This window comes from Cryptomeria japonica, chromosome 11, assembly GCF_030272615.1.
Source record: "Cryptomeria japonica chromosome 11, Sugi_1.0, whole genome shotgun sequence".
Taxonomy (NCBI): domain Eukaryota; kingdom Viridiplantae; phylum Streptophyta; class Pinopsida; order Cupressales; family Cupressaceae; genus Cryptomeria; species Cryptomeria japonica.
This window is the reverse complement of record NC_081415.1, coordinates 610544035-610565330: the sequence shown is the minus strand read 5'-3', so window position 1 is coordinate 610565330 and position 21296 is coordinate 610544035. Positions and strand designations below refer to the sequence as shown.

The 21296-nt window shown below is 38.7% G+C and overlaps 1 protein-coding gene across 1 annotated transcript in view; it reads left to right on the top strand.

Annotated features, from left to right (window-relative positions):
• Positions 1 to 21296, top strand: part of LOC131046252 (sulfate transporter 4.1, chloroplastic) — a 230444-nt gene that overhangs the window by 175864 nt on the left and 33284 nt on the right. Inside the window, exons 14-15 of the mRNA XM_057979938.2 lie at positions 425 to 563; positions 803 to 891. Of these exons, the coding sequence (XP_057835921.1) occupies positions 425 to 563; positions 803 to 891 (228 nt within the window). The remainder of the gene's footprint in view (positions 1 to 424; positions 564 to 802; positions 892 to 21296) is intronic.

Sequence of the window (21296 nt, the reverse complement as noted above, 5' to 3'; positions counted from 1 at the left end):
TGTTCCTGTTCCGTGGACCAGATGGATAGTTTGCCTCTAGTGCTTGTGCAGATATTCACAAACATTAACAATATTAGTACTGCCTTTTGTGCTTTGTGGTACAGCTGTGGAGATTCAATTTTCAACATTCATCTATTTATATTTTCTGCTTGGTTGTTCTCTTGTATTTTTGGTTTAGGTTGCTAATTCTTCCAGTGACATAAATGCTACATAGCATGTGCATATGCTCATACTGATTATAGTAAGTCCTGATGAGTAATCTTTGATGAAAGTTTAATTAAGTTTAGATTGCATGCTTTTTAATTCATCTTTTAATTCAAGTGCATTCAAATTATATCTTCTTAAATAATTTGAAACTTTATGTCAATAAGATGTTGCCATGTTTTTCTGAAACAATTTCTGAAGTTGTTAATTATTTATGCAGCTGTCCTAGGTCGTTTGGCTGGTACTACAGTGTACAGAAACATCAAGCAATATCCAGAAGCCTACACGTACCATGGGATTGTGATTGTTCGTATTGATGCACCTATTTATTTTGCAAATATAAGCTACATAAAGGACAGGTACAAATTTAACCTAATGGTTGAAAGTATTTCAGATAGATATGCTCAATCATTACAAACCAACTTAGATATATAGTCCAATTTCCTTTGGATTCTAAAGTGTAGATAAATATATTTGTGGTGGGGTTAGAATATGACTCTGGCTTGAAGGTCCAGTATACTCAGAATTCTCTATTTTCTGAATTCTGGTAGAGCTTTGCATTATTTAACATGCTTGAAAAAATGATTGTCTTAATCAGGCTACGTGAATATGAAGTGAGCTTTGATGGGACTGCAAAGCGTGGAGTTCAAGTTGAAAAAGTATATTATGTTGTCATTGAGATGGCCCGTATGTATTCAAACTTCTAATGCTTTAGCTTTTCACTGTCATTAATATGCTGTCAAACATCACTCTTTTTGGTATTTTTTGAAATTATTGTAACCTTAACATCGATGAGTATTGCCTTTATGTAGGTGTTCTACTAGTCATTTATGGTTAAGATGCTTTTTGGTTTATTCTTTTTGGAATTGGGACAAAAATAATAATCAATGCAGAATACATATATGTACAAGATGCATACGGAAAATGCCATTAAGATTACCTGCCACAGACAAAAATGAATATTAGCTTACCTTTTCCAGTTATTTCAAGTGATACAAAATGGTTAGTTTCTTTGAATCTTCCAATATCTAACAACCTAGGTTTTAACCCACAAGTGAACAGCTTTTCTTAACAATCTGCCAGTGAAATGGTCAATGGCAATTTTTTCCAGTTTAAAATTAGTTGACTATTTTCCACTTTTGTGCATGAATGAGATGATAGATGGATTGGTAAGTAGTCCTTTTTGAGTGCATAACTCAGACTTTTTGCCAGTTGTAAAATGCAAAATAAATCCTGTGGAAATCCCATTTATATTTTGAGTTTAACCCAATGAAGGAATTTTTTATGGGAAATTCCTCAAGAAGGTTTTTGATCTGTAATTTAAGAACGATTGGCTATAAAAGGTTATGATCTAGTGTAGCTTGTCAATGAAGTATGTCAAGGGAATTTGTAATCACTGGGTTCTCGTAGACTCACAGGTATGATTAGAGGACCCAGGTTGGGTTGTTCGTCTCAAGGATTGGTCAGCATGGTTGGAGTGATCAAAGTACCTTGGGAGTGATTGGTAATATTACGGTTACCCATATTAATCAAATTTGTAAATGATAAAGTAACTTTAATTTAGTGTAATGAAATATAAAGTGACTTTATAATAAAAAAGAGAAAAATAAAAGTCACTAAACTTGGGTGCCATTCCAAGTAAGTTGGAAATAATAAAATAATAGAATTAAATCAGATTGATGTGAGAAACCCTAAAGATGTGTTGGGAGAAGGAGAAAACCCTAGTTAGGGCATAAAGAATGAAAGTTCTATTACAATTCATTTGGAGTTCATTTTTCAGGCATGCGGATTATTCTTCTCTCATAAGGAATTTGCTGGAGCAGCTTGGCTTCTTGGTTTTCTTAGCTTTTGAGGACAAAATCCCTCAAGAGTTTACAATAGCTGCAAGATTGATAGACATGCCAAGGCTATTTTCTGATAACTCCATTCAGGGGCTATGCTGGAGGTGAACTTATGCAGTTTTGTGAAGTTTTTGGTAGATTTTGGTTGGAGCTGCTTCCTTGCCAAGCTGTACCGTTTTGCAAGTACTAGAAGACTATGTTTTCCTTGTTTGGGTGTTGATTGGTGTAAGACAAGAGGCTGAGGGTGGATTTCTTATGATATCTTGAAATGTACAGTTGTTGTTTGCTTGGTCTCCTCCAACTATACCAGCTAGGATTGGGTGTGGGTTTCACTTGGCTAAAGTGCCTAGCGTTTTGACCCTAAATCACTACCATTTGAGGTGCCCCACTCTTAAGTTTTTCAGTTCGGGGCCTATATAGTTGAAAGATTAGGATTTGCTGCACTCTAGAGGAGTTTGTTGGCTACCTGATTGCTGCGATAGTCATTTTCAGAACTATATTTTCATATTTTTCAAGTAATAGACTAGTCTAATGTACTTCAGATTTTCTGGGTATGTTAGAAATTGATATGTAAGGTATTTTTCTGATCTGGGTCACTCTTATTCTTATCAAAACTTGTGATTCCAGTGTGAAATTAACTCTAGAAAATATTGCTGAAGGTGGTTGCTTGGTACTTTCATTCATATATGCCATTTATAGTTGATAGAACGTTCCGGGTATTTGTTAAATCAATTTGTGAAATTGTTTTTGGTGTATTTGTTACGAGTTCATCCACAAATCAGAATAGAAAAGAAAAAATAATACAGTTTGTGGTGTACGGTGTTCTAGATTAGGGTGGGACATTACAGTGGTATAAGAGTTGTGCATCCTGCTAGCCTGAGGGGTTAGCAATGAAAGGTTAATTTCAGATTGCTTTGTTTAGTGGCCAGCACTCATCTAAAATTGTTTCAGTAGACTATTAGTTGGTTCTTGGGAAAGATGAAGTGTATGCAAGAAACAAAAGCAAAATTTCGAGAATTATGATAGGGATTTGACAAAGCTTCTACAACATCCTGAAATATTAGAACCTCCTTTTGCAAAAGCAAGGAGAGTAGACACTAAAGTGAATCATTTTTCCCATAGATGGAATACTTGCAGAGTACTTGGTGAGTTTTTCAGAGTTTTTTGAAAAACTCACGAGTTTTTTTGCTTGGCGAGCATTTACGCCATTAACTCGCACAAAAAACTTGTAGAGCTTCTGGAAAAAGCTTGCCGAGTTTTTGGTGAGTTTTTCACAAAAGCTCAGCAAGTTTTTGGCAAAAAATTGACTGTATAAAAAGAAGCCCAAACATGCTAAAAAAATATCTAAATTTTTGTTTTCATGTTAGTCTCATTCTCTTCATCTGAATATATACATGAAATATAACATATAAGTATAAGTCCTTTTATATATTTTAAGCTATATTTCATGTATATATTAGTAGGATGTTTTAGAGTGGTTTCAGATCCCTAGTAGTTATAATGCAAATTCTAGGTTTGAGAAGATATTTTAAATTTTCAGACTTAGTCAAATTTCAGTAATCAGTAGGCTCCTATCATCATTCTCTCGCTCTCTCTACTCACTCTCTTTATCTGCTCCAAATTTTAGACCTATCTATCTCCCTATCATTCTTCCTCTATCCCCTCTCTCTACTATTCTATCTCACTCTTTACTCTCTTGCAAGATCTAGACCTATCTCTCTACCCCTCTCTCAACCTCAGACCCCTTTGAGGGGTGGTAGCCTCAACCTTATTTTGGTGAGGTGGAGGAGCCACATCAAACTCCTAGTACTAGACCCTCTAGTTCTATCTCTCCCCTGGTTTTCACTAGAGCTAGGAAGAGGAAGATGTAAAATGTTCTGATGTAGTATTTACTTTTAGTTTTACAAAAACAATTTGCTATTTCATTTTTTTTCGTCTATTAGCCATCAACATTCCACAAGAGGATGTGATATTGTACTCAGTTTGCATTTAAATCAATCAAATATATCTAGACTCAACTTGTTTCTTTTATGTACACATTTATTGAATCATTGGATGCATCTTCTCATTGAATTTTGCAAAACAAACACATTTGTAATTAGATTTAAGCAATTTTTGAAGTTGCCGAGTTTTCACCGAGTTTCTTTTTTGGGCCTTGGCGAGTTTGTTCTTTTGGCGAATGGTTCAACTATGGTTTTACCGATTCAGTGGGTGACAAAAAGTTGGGCAAGGAGCTTTATATGGTAGGAGATAAACATGGTCACTTGGTCACTTGTCTCCGTCAAAAGATTTTCTTCTTAGCTCGTTGGAGGAAGTGATGAATTGTTTGCATACAGTGGATCAGTCACCTTCCCAGTTGATTCAAATGGCAATGGCTCGAACATTGACTTCTTTGGGTGAGCACATGTTGCTAAGACATAAAGATAAGGAGATAAGACTAGCTGTTACTCATTTTGCTTAAGTGAAATTATAAGGATTACAGCTCCTGAAGTTCCTAAGAAGGATGATAAAATGAGGGAGACCTTGCAATTGATTGTTGAAAGTTTTTATTGGCTAGGTGACATCGGAAGTACTTTTGGTAAAGGGCTAAGGTTTTAGAATTGATGGTAAAGGTGATATCATGTGTTATAATGATTGATTATGATTGTAATGATCTCATTCTATAGATGTCTCATCATTTCCTTGTTGCTACTAGTGAGGATCATGACAAATCTATTCATGATTACATGACAATCATTATGGCTTCAATTATTGATGAAAGTGATGTTTTTTTCCTGCTTATCATATCTTTGTTATTAGCTGTTTAAATGAAAACAAGTTACTTCTACAGCTACTTATAATTTGGTATACAGTGTTTGACGAAGAGCTGGTGGAAAAAGAGGGGTTTAAATCAGAAACGGTTGGTGGCAAGAATGCCTCCCACCATGATGGAGGTTTGACAGAATGCCAGGATGACACCTTAGAAGTGCATGCCACTCTACATTTTGAGGACGTTTGCAACGAGATTGACAAATCAGCAGCCTTCAATACTCACATAGAGCTATCCTATGAGGCTGATAACTGTAGTACAAATGATGAACATGTTGATAGCATATAACATGATGCTTTCCAATCAGCTAAGGATGCTGATCTAATTTCTTAGGAATTATTGGCAGGGCAATTGAAGGTAAGTGAAGACAAGATTATTGCAGCCATAAACCATTGTAATAGTACTGATAAGTTGATGGAAAATTATTGTTGGACTCTTGGATCACAAAGAACTTTGAAATAAAACTTTCCCTAATTATCTACACCTAATTTCAGAAAGAGATTATCTTTTCCAGCTTGATGAGATTTATTTTGACGCATTTAAGAAGAAAGAAAAGGAAGTTGATGAGCTTACCAATGAGCTTATGGTTACCAAGGATTCTTTGAAGAGCACATTAATGGTCCTTTAAGAATCAGAAATTCAGGTTGATGAGTTTTGTCTAGAGTTGAGCTTGGCACATTCTTCATCATCCACAATAGAAACCCAAACATCCATGGCAGCCATAACACATGAGGGTGATGTTGATTTGCTTGTTAGCACCTCGAACATAGAATAGAATATAGAGTATCCTACCCTCTCTTGAACAAGGCAATCTTGAATTCTAAAGGTTATGATCAATCATCAAAACCTCAAGGTTTACAATGCAACTGATCGACTTTGGATTTTGGATAGGCTCAGGTTATAGATGTGATAATGCTGGTTTATACAATGGGACTTACACAGTTGTTCTAGGATTTCAATCAGTTCTTTCCCTCAAAATGACTTAAGATTTGCAATTAAGTTCTTTTGACTACTTCTACGAATGCTCTTTGAAATAAAATGCAAAAGGAATTAAGGTTTAGGAATCTAATCTAATACTAACAATGCAAGAAACTATTAGTGACATATTTTAACCAAATCAAACTTTGCTTCGCCATTAGGAATAACTACACAAAAGTGATGCAATCTTTTAAGGAGATATGAATGATTTTCAAACTGCCCACACTCATTAACACCAAAGATAATGTGAATCACTGATAGTAAAGCAAATGAAGTTAAGTTCTAACCATGCATTGCGACTTGCAATCAACAAACCACAAATGGTATGAACAAGTAGGCTTCACCATAAATCATCATCAATGCCTTCCATTCAAATAAATAACTTGATAGTTAAATAACTCTTAATCTAGCTTTCAGAGATAGGAAACCATGCTAACATCCAAAATAACACATTGGCTCACCATTTACTTTGGCATTATCTCGGCAACAATTTCACATAAGTCTCTTATGCCACAAATGAAATGAGCAAGCCTTAATAAAGGGCTCGGTTGGTTTGAAATCAATGGTCAAGATAATTCAAATTCCCTAATTAAGGTTTTTTACAACTAACCACCTAATCAGCAAACTTTCATTAAAAACTAGCCAATGGAAAATAAACACCTTCCTTGGCACAAAATGTGAGGAATGAGGACAAATAGCAAAATTCCATGCCACCTAAGATGGCAAGAAACTATCATCTAGGAGAATGTTCCTCTTATCTCTCTCCTTGAGAGTAAATACAATGAATCTAGACGTGACCATCTCAAGCTTCTCCATGGATACACTTGGCATGACATCAAGCTTGAACTCAATGACCTCCAAACCCTCAGCACATGTAGCAAAGACTTTCTACCATTCCAACTCCCGCTTTCGAAAATTCTCCATGAAAGCCATGAATGAAGCAAATTTTTTCAAATGAGTTGCTGAAATAGAACTTATAGTTGGAAAGAAGTTGCTTCTTACTGTATCTTGCAGGTTATCAACATTCATACCATTATCATCAAAGTACTTGTTGCCCACATGCCTCCCAAATTGAGATAAACTAATCTTGAAATCCCTTAACCATTTCTTCGAATACAATCATCCTTCTTCCTTTCAAAAGCCTCCTTCTTGGTTACCAATGCACAATACCAACGGCCAAAATCATAGACTGCCTTTGCTTCCATCACTCCTCCTTCTACCAAATCTTGTTTAGGAATCTCCTTCAACATACGAGTTCTACCATAAATGAATTCTAGATAGGAATGTTGGATCTCCCTCATATGTTTCTACAAATTCTTTGGTAAAAATACTTGCTTGATCAAAGGCACCTTCAATCCATTCCTTAGTTGTTCGAGTTATCACCCTTATCACTTCAATGCTCTCAATTGATTCCCTCAGAAGTATTACAGGGGGGACAACTGCCTCATCCTATTGTTGGAGTAGCTTCACCAAACGTTGCGTGTAGTCTATCAATTGTCTATTTTATGTCTTTAGCTTATTCTCCTTTTCTGTCTTCTTCTTTAACTACTCTTCAATGTTAAATAAAAAGTCTCGCAACTCTTCAATCGCCTGATGCTGGGTGGTTGGCGCCAAGTCAATTGTGCTAACATCATAATCATCCAGAGTGATCTCCTCCCTTGGCTTATCAATCCTTGGGAGTTACAATTTGCACCATGTGAGACCCGAAACTCTCTCTTATGACCTTGGAGTATTTCTTTGGTTTCTTATTCTCTACGATCCAATCATTCCTACTTAGGAAAGCCTCTAAGTCATTATCTGTATCAACTTCTACTATTGGTTTCGTCTTCATCCATTCTCTTAACCATTCGGGCACTGCAAGTTGTTCAATGTCTTCATCCAAATTTTTTTGCTCATGAGTTCCTCAGAAGGTTGATATCATTCCTTCATGGAATTCCTCATCCTGGATCTTGCATCTAATCCTTCAATTGCTTCACCAATAGGATTTGTAGGCTGTGGTACAGGTTGATCATCAAGAGGGGCTTCACCACCATGAGGAGAATTAGCTTCTCGATTGCTTTGCTGAATGGACTCCATAGATTCATTCATACTCCTTGTTGCGACGTTTTCACACATTGCTCCATTGCAAATGGGGACCCCCACTTTTTTTTGCTTTCTAGGTTAGTTGTAGAGTCTTTGGCTATTAACCTTGTGCTTGGAAGAGGTGCAGTATCTTAAGCAGCTAGGAGGTAATCAAGTCAAGTCTCTCTCTTTAGGATGAAGTGAGATCAGTTAGTTTTTAACGCTTAGAAAATGAATTTTTTCATGATGATCATTCCATTTGATCATCTTTTTCTTGCAAAATCAGGAAATGAAGTGCTGAAATTAGGCTAGGGCAGATTGTTTTAGAGAGAGTGAATGCTTGAAAGAGGATGGGCTAGAAGTCTAAATTATCATGAAAAGGCTCAAGGAGAAATGATTAAGTTATCAAAGTTTTGAGGTCACTAAATTATCCATTACCCCTTACTTCCCTTTGCATACCCTTCCACTACCCACCTTCCTTTCCACCCTTCATAACCCCGATCCTATGCTAACCTACCCCCATGACTCCCCATTCCTCGACACCTTCCTCATCGCCTCTTCTTTACCACATCCCCTCATCCCTTCATCCCACGACACCCTTCCAACTCGCTATCTTCGACCCCCCTCCACTAATGTGCCACATGCTTGGGCCCCACGAACTCTAAGTTGGAAATAAAAGAGTTTTTTAAAGCATTACCAATGCCATCTTAGAAGCTAGGTCATCACTTCCTATGCCTCTCCCAAAGCATAAACTAACATTTCCATTAAGTCCTTTAAAGCACAAACTAAAGATGATGACTTGCAGTGAAGCCTCCAATGAGCGAACTAAGGAGTGATGACTTCTAGTTACCCCCTCAAAGCACGGACTAAGGATTTATTATTTCCAATCAAGCTCCAAATCAACGAGCTAAGCATTGAACACGTACAATCAAGCACAAAATGTGCAAAATAAGCATTTCCTTTGACCTATCAAAGGTTGCATAAAGGAATGCTATGAGTGGATTTAAGGTAGATGGTGTTGTGACCTTTTCACACCTTGCCCCATTGCAAATGGGGACCCCCTCTTTTTTGCTCGTAGTCCTAGGTCTTAGCTAGTCTAGAAGTAGTCAAGTCTCTCTTTAGGTCAGATTGGAGTCGTTATAGCTCTCAATGCTTAACTGATAGATAGAGGTCAAGATGGTCAGCAAATGATGCTTCATAGTGCAATTGTCAAGTTAGGTCAAGGTATGAGTCTTAAGTGTGGCAAACAGTCAAGCAAGCAAGTGGACACCCTTAGGTTAGAACGTAGAAGTGAGGAAGTGATGATCAAATAACTGAGATTAAGTTCTTGATGAAGATAATTCGAGGTCTTGGTGATGATGAAGAGAAAGAAACACCAAGTCAACTGTATGAAGAAGCTACTTTATACTTGGTGAAATCAACAAGTTATGATGTTGAAGTGAGTCGTCCATGACTCACCAAAATCCATGACTGTGAAGGTCTTGGTGATGATGTTTAATGAAAGTGATGATGATAGGGTCTTCCCCTTGAATTCTCCAAGTTGGAAAGCAAAGGCAATGAAGTGATCAAATGATGAAGTAATCAACTCAAAGTGAAGGTCATTGAGTTTATCCTTGAGTCGCTCAAATCCATGACCTGTGGAAATCCACGACTTGGGGTTCATGGAAGGCAACGACGAAGGTAGGTTACAAGGTCCCAATGACTTTATGAGCGATAACGAATAGGCCTTGAAGTGAGTTGGATGAAGAAATCAACATGATGAATGTGAGTGATGAAGATGAACCCATGACTTGAGCACATCCTTAACTTGCTAAAATCCATGTCTCAAGCATCAAGATAGCAAGTTTGATCCATGAAGTGAAGGAGAAATGGTGAACTTACTCAATCGTTGACTTGGAGAATGAGGATCAACATCATATTGAAGGTGAATTGATCGACTAAGTGTTGGAGTTGGCAAGCTTGAATAATGATGATGACTATCCTCCACTCACCAAAATCCATGAGCTAGAGAAATCCACAACTTGGAGGTGGATGTGAGCAATTTTATCCTTGAGTTGACAGAATCTGTGACTTGACAAAGGTAAGTGCAACATCATGATGTTTGATCAAATAGGCGACTAAGTATGATGAAGAGGGAAGTGATCAAAGCAACCATGACTTGAGGAAGGCAAGTGGATTATCCTTGGGTCTCCAAAATTCACGCCCTTCAAGAATCAACGACCAAGTTCTAGGTGGCAATGAGTAGGGCTAAGGCAAGCAAGTCGACTCTTGAGAAATAAATGTTTTAATTCAAATTTGAAAAAGAGAAAGCATGTTAGCTATGCATAGGAATTTGAAACAAGGGTTGGCCTCCTAGGAAGATGAGTCACCTAAGGTCATGTCTATTAGATGAAGTGCCTATATATGATGGATTGGGCATTTCATTTGCTCAATCATCCAAGCGATTCCTTCACCAATAAATGCGAGTTTTCCCTCATTTCAGCAGACTTCCTTCACCAAGCAGCGAACTTATTACATTAGCAGAGAATTTTGTGTGGTCATAGTGATCTTTGATCAGCATTGAAGCAGGTTCCAGCAAATTTCATATCACAAGCAGCAATTTTAATCAACAGCACAAAGAGGACGTTCAGAAAATTCAATCTCAGCAATCAACATTTGATCTTTCAAGCAAATTCCACCGACTTTAAGGATGGTTTTCTGAACATTAACATCACTTGATTAGCATTCAAGGCTCACATCAGGTTTGGTTTTTGCAAATTTTGAAACGATTCGTTAGTTTGAGACCTTATTGTGGGTAATTTGGTGCAAATTATATGCAGATCAGACTTGTGAAAAGTCCTAATACTTGGAAATTCTTTCAATTTTGATCAATCTCAAGCTATCAAATGATGAATCCTGTCCTTAATTGCTTTTTATTGCATTGACATGACCATTTTCAAAAGCAAAATCTGAGTTTATAGAGGGTTAGTGTTTGAATTGAAGCTAAAGTTATAGCAATTCAATAGATTTTATGATAGACTTTTTTTGCAAGGTTTCCAAAATTGAATTACTTTCTTTGCTAATGATTTTCAAGCCTTTACACTTTAATATCCTTTCAAAACCCTAATTTAAATAACTTTCATAGGTGAAAGATAATAGCCCCAAAGACTAGAGGAGTTTTAATGCAAACTCTCATGAAGGAAGATTCAGAAGGAGTGCTATTGGAGTCGAGGATCACGTCACTTTGGGCTAGCATTGAAGATACCAACCTAGGCCAAGTTCGACATGAGAAAGTCCCAAGGACCTCTCTACAAGAGTAAACCCTCTTGAGTATCAAAGAAGATGCTTGAGAATGGAATTGTGCAAGAAGTTGGTTTTGCTCCAACTATTCAATGCAACGAGTTGATAGTGGAATGTGCCAAGCACTACAATGTCGACACCAGATAGATAGTGGCACCTGACGGCATGGTCCTAGCATACGAGCCCACCATCAATGAAGCATTCAACATACCTAATCACAAGAACATGATATACAAGAATAAGGAAGGAGCACAGATGATTTATGATGACGACCCAAAGAAATGCTTGGGCATCATCAATAAATATTGGATATCAAAGGCTAGGTCTCATCCTTCCAAGATGCCTAATAAGCTACACCGAGTGGACTTCTAGGAGGAATATGACGACTTGATCACATTGCTCAATCGAATCATGGGAAGTCCTCATGCCTCTTATTTTGAGATTTCTATGTTTTACTATGTGGAGGTAGTCACAATAGATGAAGAGATGGTGAGTTGGGGAAGGATCATAAGCAACAATATTGATCAACAATTGAGGAGGCTAGAGTGCACTGAGCAATTCTACATGAGTTCCTACATAGTCTACTCACTTGCAAGAGCTTATGGATACAAAGGATTAACATAGAAAGGTCCAATTGGAACTAGAGAAGGAGAGATAAGGGTGTGTGAATGCTACCCACAACTGCACTTCCACAACAAGGCACACTTGAGGAGAGTGAATGATGCCTTCTCCATGCATATAGTTAGGACATTGCAAGGTGCCATCCATTAGAGTCTATCCTCGCAAGCAAAGGAATTAGTGAAGAAGTATGGAGCTTGGTTCATACAATATCCCTAGTTCACCTACATAGAGTTCAAAGATGCTCGTCACCACCATATAAGCTTCCAAGGTATTTGTTGATGTGTTTTTTATGCACATAATATTTCAGAATAAAATACCAAGGTAATTTACCCTCTCTTGAACAAAATCACCTCAAATGCTAAGGGTAAGATCAACTAAAATGATTCCAGGGTTTCTACATGTCAGGTCTTGACGAGTGGGTAACTCAATGGTCGATGTGAATTGTTTTGTTCACTTGGGGACTTACACAAATGTTCGAATTATCTTCTTTGATCATGAAATATATGGAATAGGTGTGCTAACAACTTAGGATTTAGCAGTGTAGCTCTAGGATTAATTCTAACAAGACTTATGAAAAAAGGGGCAAAAGGAATAGGGTTCAGGAAATCTATTCTAAGCCTAGGAATGTAGGAAATGATGAACAAATTTAGTGGAATCAAACCAGGCAAGGTCTCACAAACAGGTATTGACACAAGCTTAGTGCAATCAGCCATGGTATACTTATTGATTTTCAAACTATTACCATCAGACGTTGACACCATCCAAGTTGATGCTTGTCATGGGATGCATAATAATTGAAGTTAAGCTTACTCAAATTTCAAGCTGACCACACAAGGCGCACTACAAGAGGCTAGTGGTATGGATTACGGATTCCACACAAATATATTCAACAAATCTTCCACTCAATCTAACAAACATGAAAACAAATTCTAATCTAAGATTTTAATCTAACTTGGAGGAATTGATAATGAATGCAAAACATTTGAAGAGCAAAATCACCAACAAATTGAACAATGATTTAGAGTCAAATAGCTGGAGCTTATACCAACAATTCTACAAAAAATCTCTCTTACAAATGAGAGACAATGAGGTATATATAGAGTCTCATACAAAATGGATGGCCAAGATTAAAACTAAATCAAAGGCCAAGATCATGCCAACAAAACCCTAGAATAGCCCTAATTAGGGTTTACATAAAAATGGTGCCACCAACTTATGGCCCAATAGAAAGATACCTAGTCATCAAATAGGGAATCTTCGAGAAGATTCCTCCCTGCATCTCTCTCACTCCTAGCATACTCCAAGAATCTAGCCAATACAGAATCTAACTCCATGGAAATGCTAGGTAAGGTGTTGTTGTAAATCAATCACGTCTAATCTGTCTGAGCAAGCATCTGAAGTGTTCTCCCAATCTGGCATGAGCTTCTGTGAACTATGAACATGAATCAACAAAGAGACCAAATCATCCATTTGACTCTTCTTCAAAGAGTCCAATTGACAAAAATACATAAGTTTCATCTTGTCTCTTAATTCGGCTAAGTGTAAACCACTAACATCACTAACATCAACACCCAATAACTCCTCAATTGAGGCAAGGATCTTCAACTGAATATCCTGAATGGATCCTTCCATCTCTGTACAACTCAGCTGGGCGTTCTCATAAGTTGATTTTTTCATGGCTAATGAACAATACCAGCCATGGAAATCATATCTGTCTCCACTGTGCACAATATTCTCCCTGATCAATGTGGTCTTGGGAATCCTCTTCAAAGCTCTGAAGCGTGGAATAGTCCTCTCCTAGATAGGACGGAATTCTTCCAAACTCCCTCCAAATACTGGATTTTGAACATGAGCCCTGTTGTCCTATCATATGTCTAGACAAACTGAGTAAGGAAATCAATTTGCTTATTTTCTTGCACTTTCAATCCATTTCTCCACCTTCGAGAGTGTATCTCTCGCTACCTCATAGTGTGAGTGTAGTCCATGATCAACTGCAATAGGGGAAATAAGGGTGGGATTCTCACGCCTTATCCCTGCAATGTACTCTCTAAGTCTGATATTCTCTTTTCTGTACTTCTCCTACTCTTCAATCTCTCTATCCAATCTCGCATTGATCGCCCTAAGGTTATCACCAACCTTCTGAAATTCTTACTCTCTTGTAGTACGGCCGAGGGCAATTGAAGTAATTTGGAAATCTATAGGAGTAGCAGTGTCTGCCATCACACCTCCAATAGGAACAACTACTTGCGCAATCCACATTCCTGTCTCATCTCTCGCTGTGTGACAAGATCTCAGCTCTCTTAGGCTCTTTCTCCTTATTGCTCCTAGCTAAGTAGTGATCAATGTTGTCAATAGGCTATACCTCTATCATTTTCTTACTTTTCTCCATACTCTTAATTAGCCAACTAGGAATAGCGGACATCTCCATATCGTCATCGAGACACATCTCTCGATCAAGCCCTCTCAATGTCGAGATAACATCATCATCATCATCAGGATCATTCCTAGTCAAATCATATGCATTCTTCCCCAAACTAACCTCCAATAGGACAGTAGGGGATCTCGGCTGATCATCATCCTCATTTGGTGGAGCAAATGTCGCTGTGGCATGTAAATCCTGGATATTCTCTGGTAGTATCATTGTGTTGGAGCATTGCTGGATCTCCTTGTTTTGTTCTGTCATTTCAACTTCTTGACCTCCTCAATCTTATTCCTTCTAGCCTTGACTTCTCCTGGTGTGTTCTTTCTTCTCTTGGGAGCTTGACTCTCCTCATCCGTGTGAATCCTGAGATCACTGATAGTCCTCTGATCATCGTCGGAAGCGGATTCTTCCGGTTTCATCTTTTCATAAGTGAAGGAAACACCCATATCAACTAACTTATTCATCTGAATATCTACCCATGCTTGGGAGAAACTCAAGACCTCTCTTGTCAATACATTCAAATCTATATCTTCTGACTCTGACCAATTAGGCAATAAGATCGCCTTCTTCATTTCATTTTCATATTGTGGATGCGTATGATCTCTGTCATCTAACACCTGATCAGGAATGAGGAAAAGTCCACACTTCCTCATGAAATCCACTAATATTTTGGACCACATTCGTCTTTTCACTGTCTGCTCGTCCATCAGGTTGGCCCAATAATCTTCTATGTCTACCTTGTGGATGAACTTCTCTCCCTTGATCCTTCCAACTTTCTTATTTGGATCAAACCTTTCTCTTTTCTTATATGTTGCAAATCGATAGAATGCAAGCTCCTCACTCGCAGTGCTGGCGGCTAGGGCGGACTGACAAACCTCCAATGTCTTCCCAACTGAAATAGGGAATGTCATGCCTGTCCTATGCTTCTCTTTTTGAATGGAATCAAACTTTGGAAGTTGTCTCACCACTTCCAACAAGATCATTCTGTCAGAAGGATACCTAGGAAGTTTGTAAGGTTCGGATTAAAATCCATTAATCTTATGGTATGTGAAAGTGGGAAACTATATATACCACGATCCATATTTCTCTATCAGCTCTGTTGCCTCCTTGGACAACCTCCAGTGGATTGCACCTTGCAGCATCCGCGTGATGTACATTGTGAATACATCATTCACTCTCTTATAATCTTCAATTCTATACATGTTCAGCTGCGAATAGCACTCATAACTCCTGAATTGTCCTTGCCCATTCCCAACTTCACCTCTGCATATCAATCCTTTGTATGTAACAAACCGTGCAAGCAGGTATACCGAGTAGGAAGTCATGGCGAATGACTTGGACTGCTCCACATTCCTCAGCTGAAAGTCTAGATTGTCACTTATGATTCTAGACCAATTTATCAACATTCCTTTTAGACAATCCTGGAAGAAATAGAACATCCATCCATCGTATATTGCACCCTGGGGCATCCCCATCACTCGGTTAAGGAGGAATACCAAATCACTATATTCCTCTTTGAAATCTGTGCACATGAGTGTCTTGGGAGCCTTGGAATGATGAGGTCTAGGCTCAATCATCCACTCCTTATTCACCATGGTCTTACACGCATCCATCTTCTTCTTATATCGGTCTTCATATTCATCTTTAGTTACATTCTTCATGTTTGCTCCACGTGGAATTCCAAATACTTCAGCAATTGCATCCTCAACAAGGTAGGCAATGACGACGCCCTTAGGAGTCTTGACCATTCGGGAGCGAGGACCATAACATTGTGCACGCTCCGGGATAAGCTCACTGCACTGTATGGACAGTGGAAATTAAGTGGCTTGAAAAATGCCACTCTTTATAATGTTCACATACACTTGGGAAGGAATCTGGCTTCCAATTCCTAACATATGCTGTCACATTTGGTTCAGGTTTAGGAAATGCATGTTCGTGTCCATAATCTCATTCCATCTGGATGACATCTTGGATTCTGGATAGAATCCAGTCTCAAGTATCTTCTGTTGTTCTCTCCTTTCCTTAAGTCCAGACTTCAACATCGCACTTGTACGAAGCTTGAAGTTAGAACTTAGGAAAAATAAAAATATTTTAAATAAAATTCCTGACTTAATGATTTAGACTAATTAGGTGTAAGAACCCAACTTGGCTCTCCTCTGCTGACTGTTTCTTTTGAATGCAATAGATTTGAATTTGTTTTGGTTTTTGAATGTTTATAGATTTTTTGTGTTTTTTTTTGGTAATAATGAGCAATGAAACAATACTGGAATAAACTCCTATGCTTAAAATAATACTGGAACAATAATATTACTGCTAGAATTAATTTACGAAACTATCAAGGGAATGTTTGTTCTGTTTTATGGCCAATATGCCTGGAAAACAAATTCATTACAATGTAAGATAAAAACCTAATTTTTGCTGTCCCAGTAGTTGAAAAAAATCTGCCAACTGCAAATTTTAATTTTTTTGAAAAAATTACTGTTCACGCGGTACTGTAGCAATCCGTACGGCGGCACTATTCACACGGTACTGTTCACGCGGCACTGTAGCAGTCCGTATGGAGGTACTGTAGCGTTTACTGTAGCACGGGTACTGTAGCAGCAATTGTATTTTGAAATGATTGTTTCAATTCTGATTTTTAATGGCTGCCAAATGAAATTGTAGTTCTGCAATTAATATATATTCGAAAATCTGCATACCTGTTGTGACCATTTCACACATCGCCCCATCGCAAATGGGGACCCCCTCTTTTTGCTTGTTTTTCGCTCGTTTTCGCTTTCGTTTTTAGGGTTTTGCTAGTCAGTTGGTTGTCTGGATTTAGGGCCAGGCCTTGAGGTTTTAAATTTTGCCTTTTCAAGCCAAAATCCAGTTGTTTTTGAGAGCTTTTTGAGCTTCTTTTCTAGAATGCAAATTTTGAATGCAATGATTTCACCAAAATAGTCTAATTTTCAATTGGAATGTTCATGCAGAGCTTAAATTTTTCTAAGTGTTGACCGTCAATGTGAATTTTTGTCCGATTGAATATTTTGACCAAATTTTGACCTTTTTTGAATTTTGATCCTGGGCATTGGAATTGATTTGTTTTCGCCTTGTGAAGTGTTAAAATGTGAAAAATCTTGTTATTTTGACCTGTAGGAGCAAAATCGCTCCTGTCCCTTAGTGAAGGACGGGAGCTCATTTTCAAATACCTCATCATCCTTGCAGAGTCCAGACAAATTTTACGTTTGAAGTGATGGAGAACGGCGAGATCTTTCCATTGAATATAAATTGAAGATTTTCATGAGCACAGAAATGCCTCCAGGAGGAAAATCGCTCCTGTCCCTCAGTGAAGGACCGGAGCTATAATTCAAATTTCGCCTTGTCCTTGCAAGATTTCGAGAGCTTAATGATTTGAGGACGTCCAAGGGAGGATGCTTTGCCAAATGAATATAATTTGATATGCAAAAACAAAGGAAAATGACCTATATTGACTAAATCGCTCCTGTCCCTCTCCAAGGGACCAGGGCGAGGTACCTTGTAGCTCTCGTCCCTCTCCCAGGGACCAGAGCGATTTCCTTCATTATGCAAAATCCAGACAAAGTTCAAGGCGAGTTTACGTTCAAAAACAAGGGAAAACATGAGATGAACGCATTGAATATAAATTGAAGATTTTTGGGATGACCATACCAGTGTTAAATGCCTAGTTCGCTCCTGTCCCTCAGGAAGGGACCAGAGCGATTTTTGATATAATTGCTTTTCTTGCAAAGTTTCAAATGATGTCGAGGCATGGACGAATAGAGTGAAGAAGGACGAGTCCGTTGAATATAAATTTGGGAGGTGACAAAGTGAAATGAAGGCCACAAGAGCAAGTTCGCTCCTGTCCCTCTCCAAGGGACCAGGGCGATACAATGGTTGTATTGCTTCTTGTTCATGTTTAAACCGATCCAAGTCAAGACGAAGGGTGGCGAAGACATTTTAGGGCATTTCCATCAAGCGCAAGGTTGTAAAGGTCATCACATGGAAGGAATGTGCACTCTAAGACCCATATCGCTCCTGTCCCTCTCCAAGGGACCAGAGCGATATTTCCATTAAGGCATCGATTTCAAAGGACAAGCAAATATTAAGTTACCAAGAGGACTTAAAGGACGTCATTTCACGCAATGAAGATAATTGCAAGTTGGTAAAAACAAGAACAAGCTCGCAATGATGAACTTCGCTCCTGTCCCTCTCCCAGGGACCAGAGCGATATTAGATATATTTGATCAATTCATGCAAGATTTACGTAAGGACAAAATTTCGCAAAGTCTTAGAGGGTCCACGGAAAGGTAGAAAGGTGATGCATGAAGATTTCAAACGTTAAATAATCACCAAAATGGACCTAGGGATCATATCGCTCCTGTCCCTCTCCAAGGGACCAGGGCGATTTGCTTTGGATTCCTTGTTTTGCTTTAAGATCAAGCTAAGTCAAGACGTCCTAAGATTGCATATGGTCCAAGGCACCGTTTGAAGATAATTCGCAAGGGTTTTGAACGTCCAAACATCGCCAAATAATGTAAAGGCCCCATATCGCTCCTGTCCTTTGGACAAGGACCAAGGCGATACTATCAAAACACTCACGTTCCTTCAAAGATCAAGGCGAAGCGAGGTTAGGAAGCGCGAAGGACGACGTTTGAAGGACATTGCAAAGGAGATCGAAGTTTAAAAGTCGCCAAGATCAAGGAGAAATGATGGATCGCTCCTGTCCCTCTCCAAGGGACAAGGGCGATGGTCCCTTTAATACGTCCAAACACATAATGAAGACAAATGGAATAAGCGCGAAAGGAATGAGCATAGATGTTGTTCGCCCTACAATGGAAGTTCGAAGGTCAAAGATACAAGATGAACGTGAAGACATGGAGATCGCTCCTGTCCCTCTCCAAGGGACAAGGGCGATGTTAGGCAAAACACATGATATTCTTTGAAAATCACGTTAAGACAAGGACGCACAAGGTTTTAAATGACATTTGGAAGATGATACAAGGAAAGGATCGTACCAAAATGGAGGATTTCAAGCAAAAACCTTAGGATCGCTCCTGTCCCTCTCCAAGGGACCAGGGCGATAATGGTCTTAAGATGCACTTGCTCGCACAAGAAAGAAATTCAAATTCGAAGGACCACCAGATGATCGATTTGGGACGTGGAAATGAAGGAGTTGAACGTTGAAAACGCAAGAATCAAGACCAAAATCATGGATCGCTCCTGTCCCTCTCCAAGGGACCAGAGCGATGAGGTACGTCCCTTTATTTTCATATTTTTGGCGCCAAATTAAACAATTCAAATTTCCTTGAATGCTAAATCGATTTAAAATTTGAAAATCTTATTTATTTAGCAATTAATATGAAGTTAAACATTTATTAATTATTTTGCCTTTATTAGAATCGAAATTTGCAAATTAAAAAAACGCAAGGCATTAATAATTAATTATTTAATTAATAAAAAATCGATTTGAGCGCTCAATTAGGCAAGTCGGCCTTGTCATTTCATTACAAATCATTTAAAAAATGGTTTTATTTTTATCAAGTCCGCCTAAGGGAGGAAGGATGAACGCGCTATATAAGGGGAGTGGAATTATCATTTTCTACATCATTATTTTACCTTCCTTCATGCGAATTGAAAGAGGCGAATATAGTGCGAGTTTCATTCATCCAAGGGTGGCGCGCTTAGTTATCAAAAGGTGGTGCGATTTCAAACCAAAGGTGGCGCTAATATCATCAAGTATAGAGTGCGAATTACGTTGAAGACCAAGGGTGGTGCGAATTTGAAGACCACACCAAGCGCGAACTTGAGGATACACCAAGGCGAATTTGCTAAGGACTTGGAGACCACACCCAGGCGAATTTGAAGATCCATTTGAGACCACGTCCAAGGCGATAATTGAAGATCACATTCTCTCCAGAGGTGGCGAGGTCAATTTTGAGGAGATCATATTGAAGATTATCTTATACCTCAAATTTTGCCTAGGCAAATTTTGTTTTTGCATTCTAGAGTTAGCTCTCTATCGAGGTATGGCGATTTAATTGTTATTGCTTTATTCATTCATCGTCATATTTCAAATTTTGAAATTTTGAATTTTGAATCTCTTGGCTCAATCGTTGTATTTTAGGAAATGATAACTCTAGAGACTTATCACGTGGTTTCCTAAAATTTATCTCTCTTATTTACGTTATTTATTGCAAAATCTATTTCTTATAATGAAATGTTGTGTAGGTATGGCGACCCCAAAGGCGGGAGCATCCACCAGTCGCTCGGCTCTCATGAAAGAAGATCAGAAGACCGAAGAAGTGGAGACCAAGATCGTGTCCAAGTGGAGCAACATTGGAGATACCAACTTGGGGAACTTTAGCACAAAGAAGTTCCGGGAGGTCCCTTACATCGGCAAGCCATCACCTGTCGCCCGGAGAATAATAGAGAGTGGCATCATCAAGGCGGCCGGTTTTCCTCCAGCCATTCAGTGCCACGAGTTGATGATCGAGTGTGCCCGTCACTACAATCCACAGTCCAGGACAATTGTGTCCAATGAGGGAAACACTTTGGCGTACCTTTCAGAGGAAGCCATAAGTGAAGCCTTCCATCTTCCAGAGCACAGGGACATGATATACAAGAGCATTGAAGGAGCCAGATCAGTGTACGATGATGATCCAGATGCTTGCCTAGGCATAATCAACAAGAACTGGCTACTTAAGAGTCGTCCTCGTCTGAGCAAAGTACCGAACACACCACACAGGATTGATTTCCAAGAGGAGTACAGAGATTTGATTACCATGCTCAACAGAGTCACAGGAGCACCTCATGCCTTCTATTTTGAGAAATGGATGTTTTACTTCATCCAGGTGATTGTTCAAGGAAAGGGTACAATACATTGGGCTAGGATAATTAGCCATTGCTTGGACGTACAGTTGAGAAGACTCAGGGCTACTAAGTCCTTCCACATGAGTTCATACGTCATCTATGCCTTAATCAGGAGCGTTGAGTACGCAGGACTACCTCACAGAGGAGTGATTGGAAGAGGACCCGGCGAGGTCAGAGTTTGTGAATCCTATACCTACTTGCATCATCCACCAGG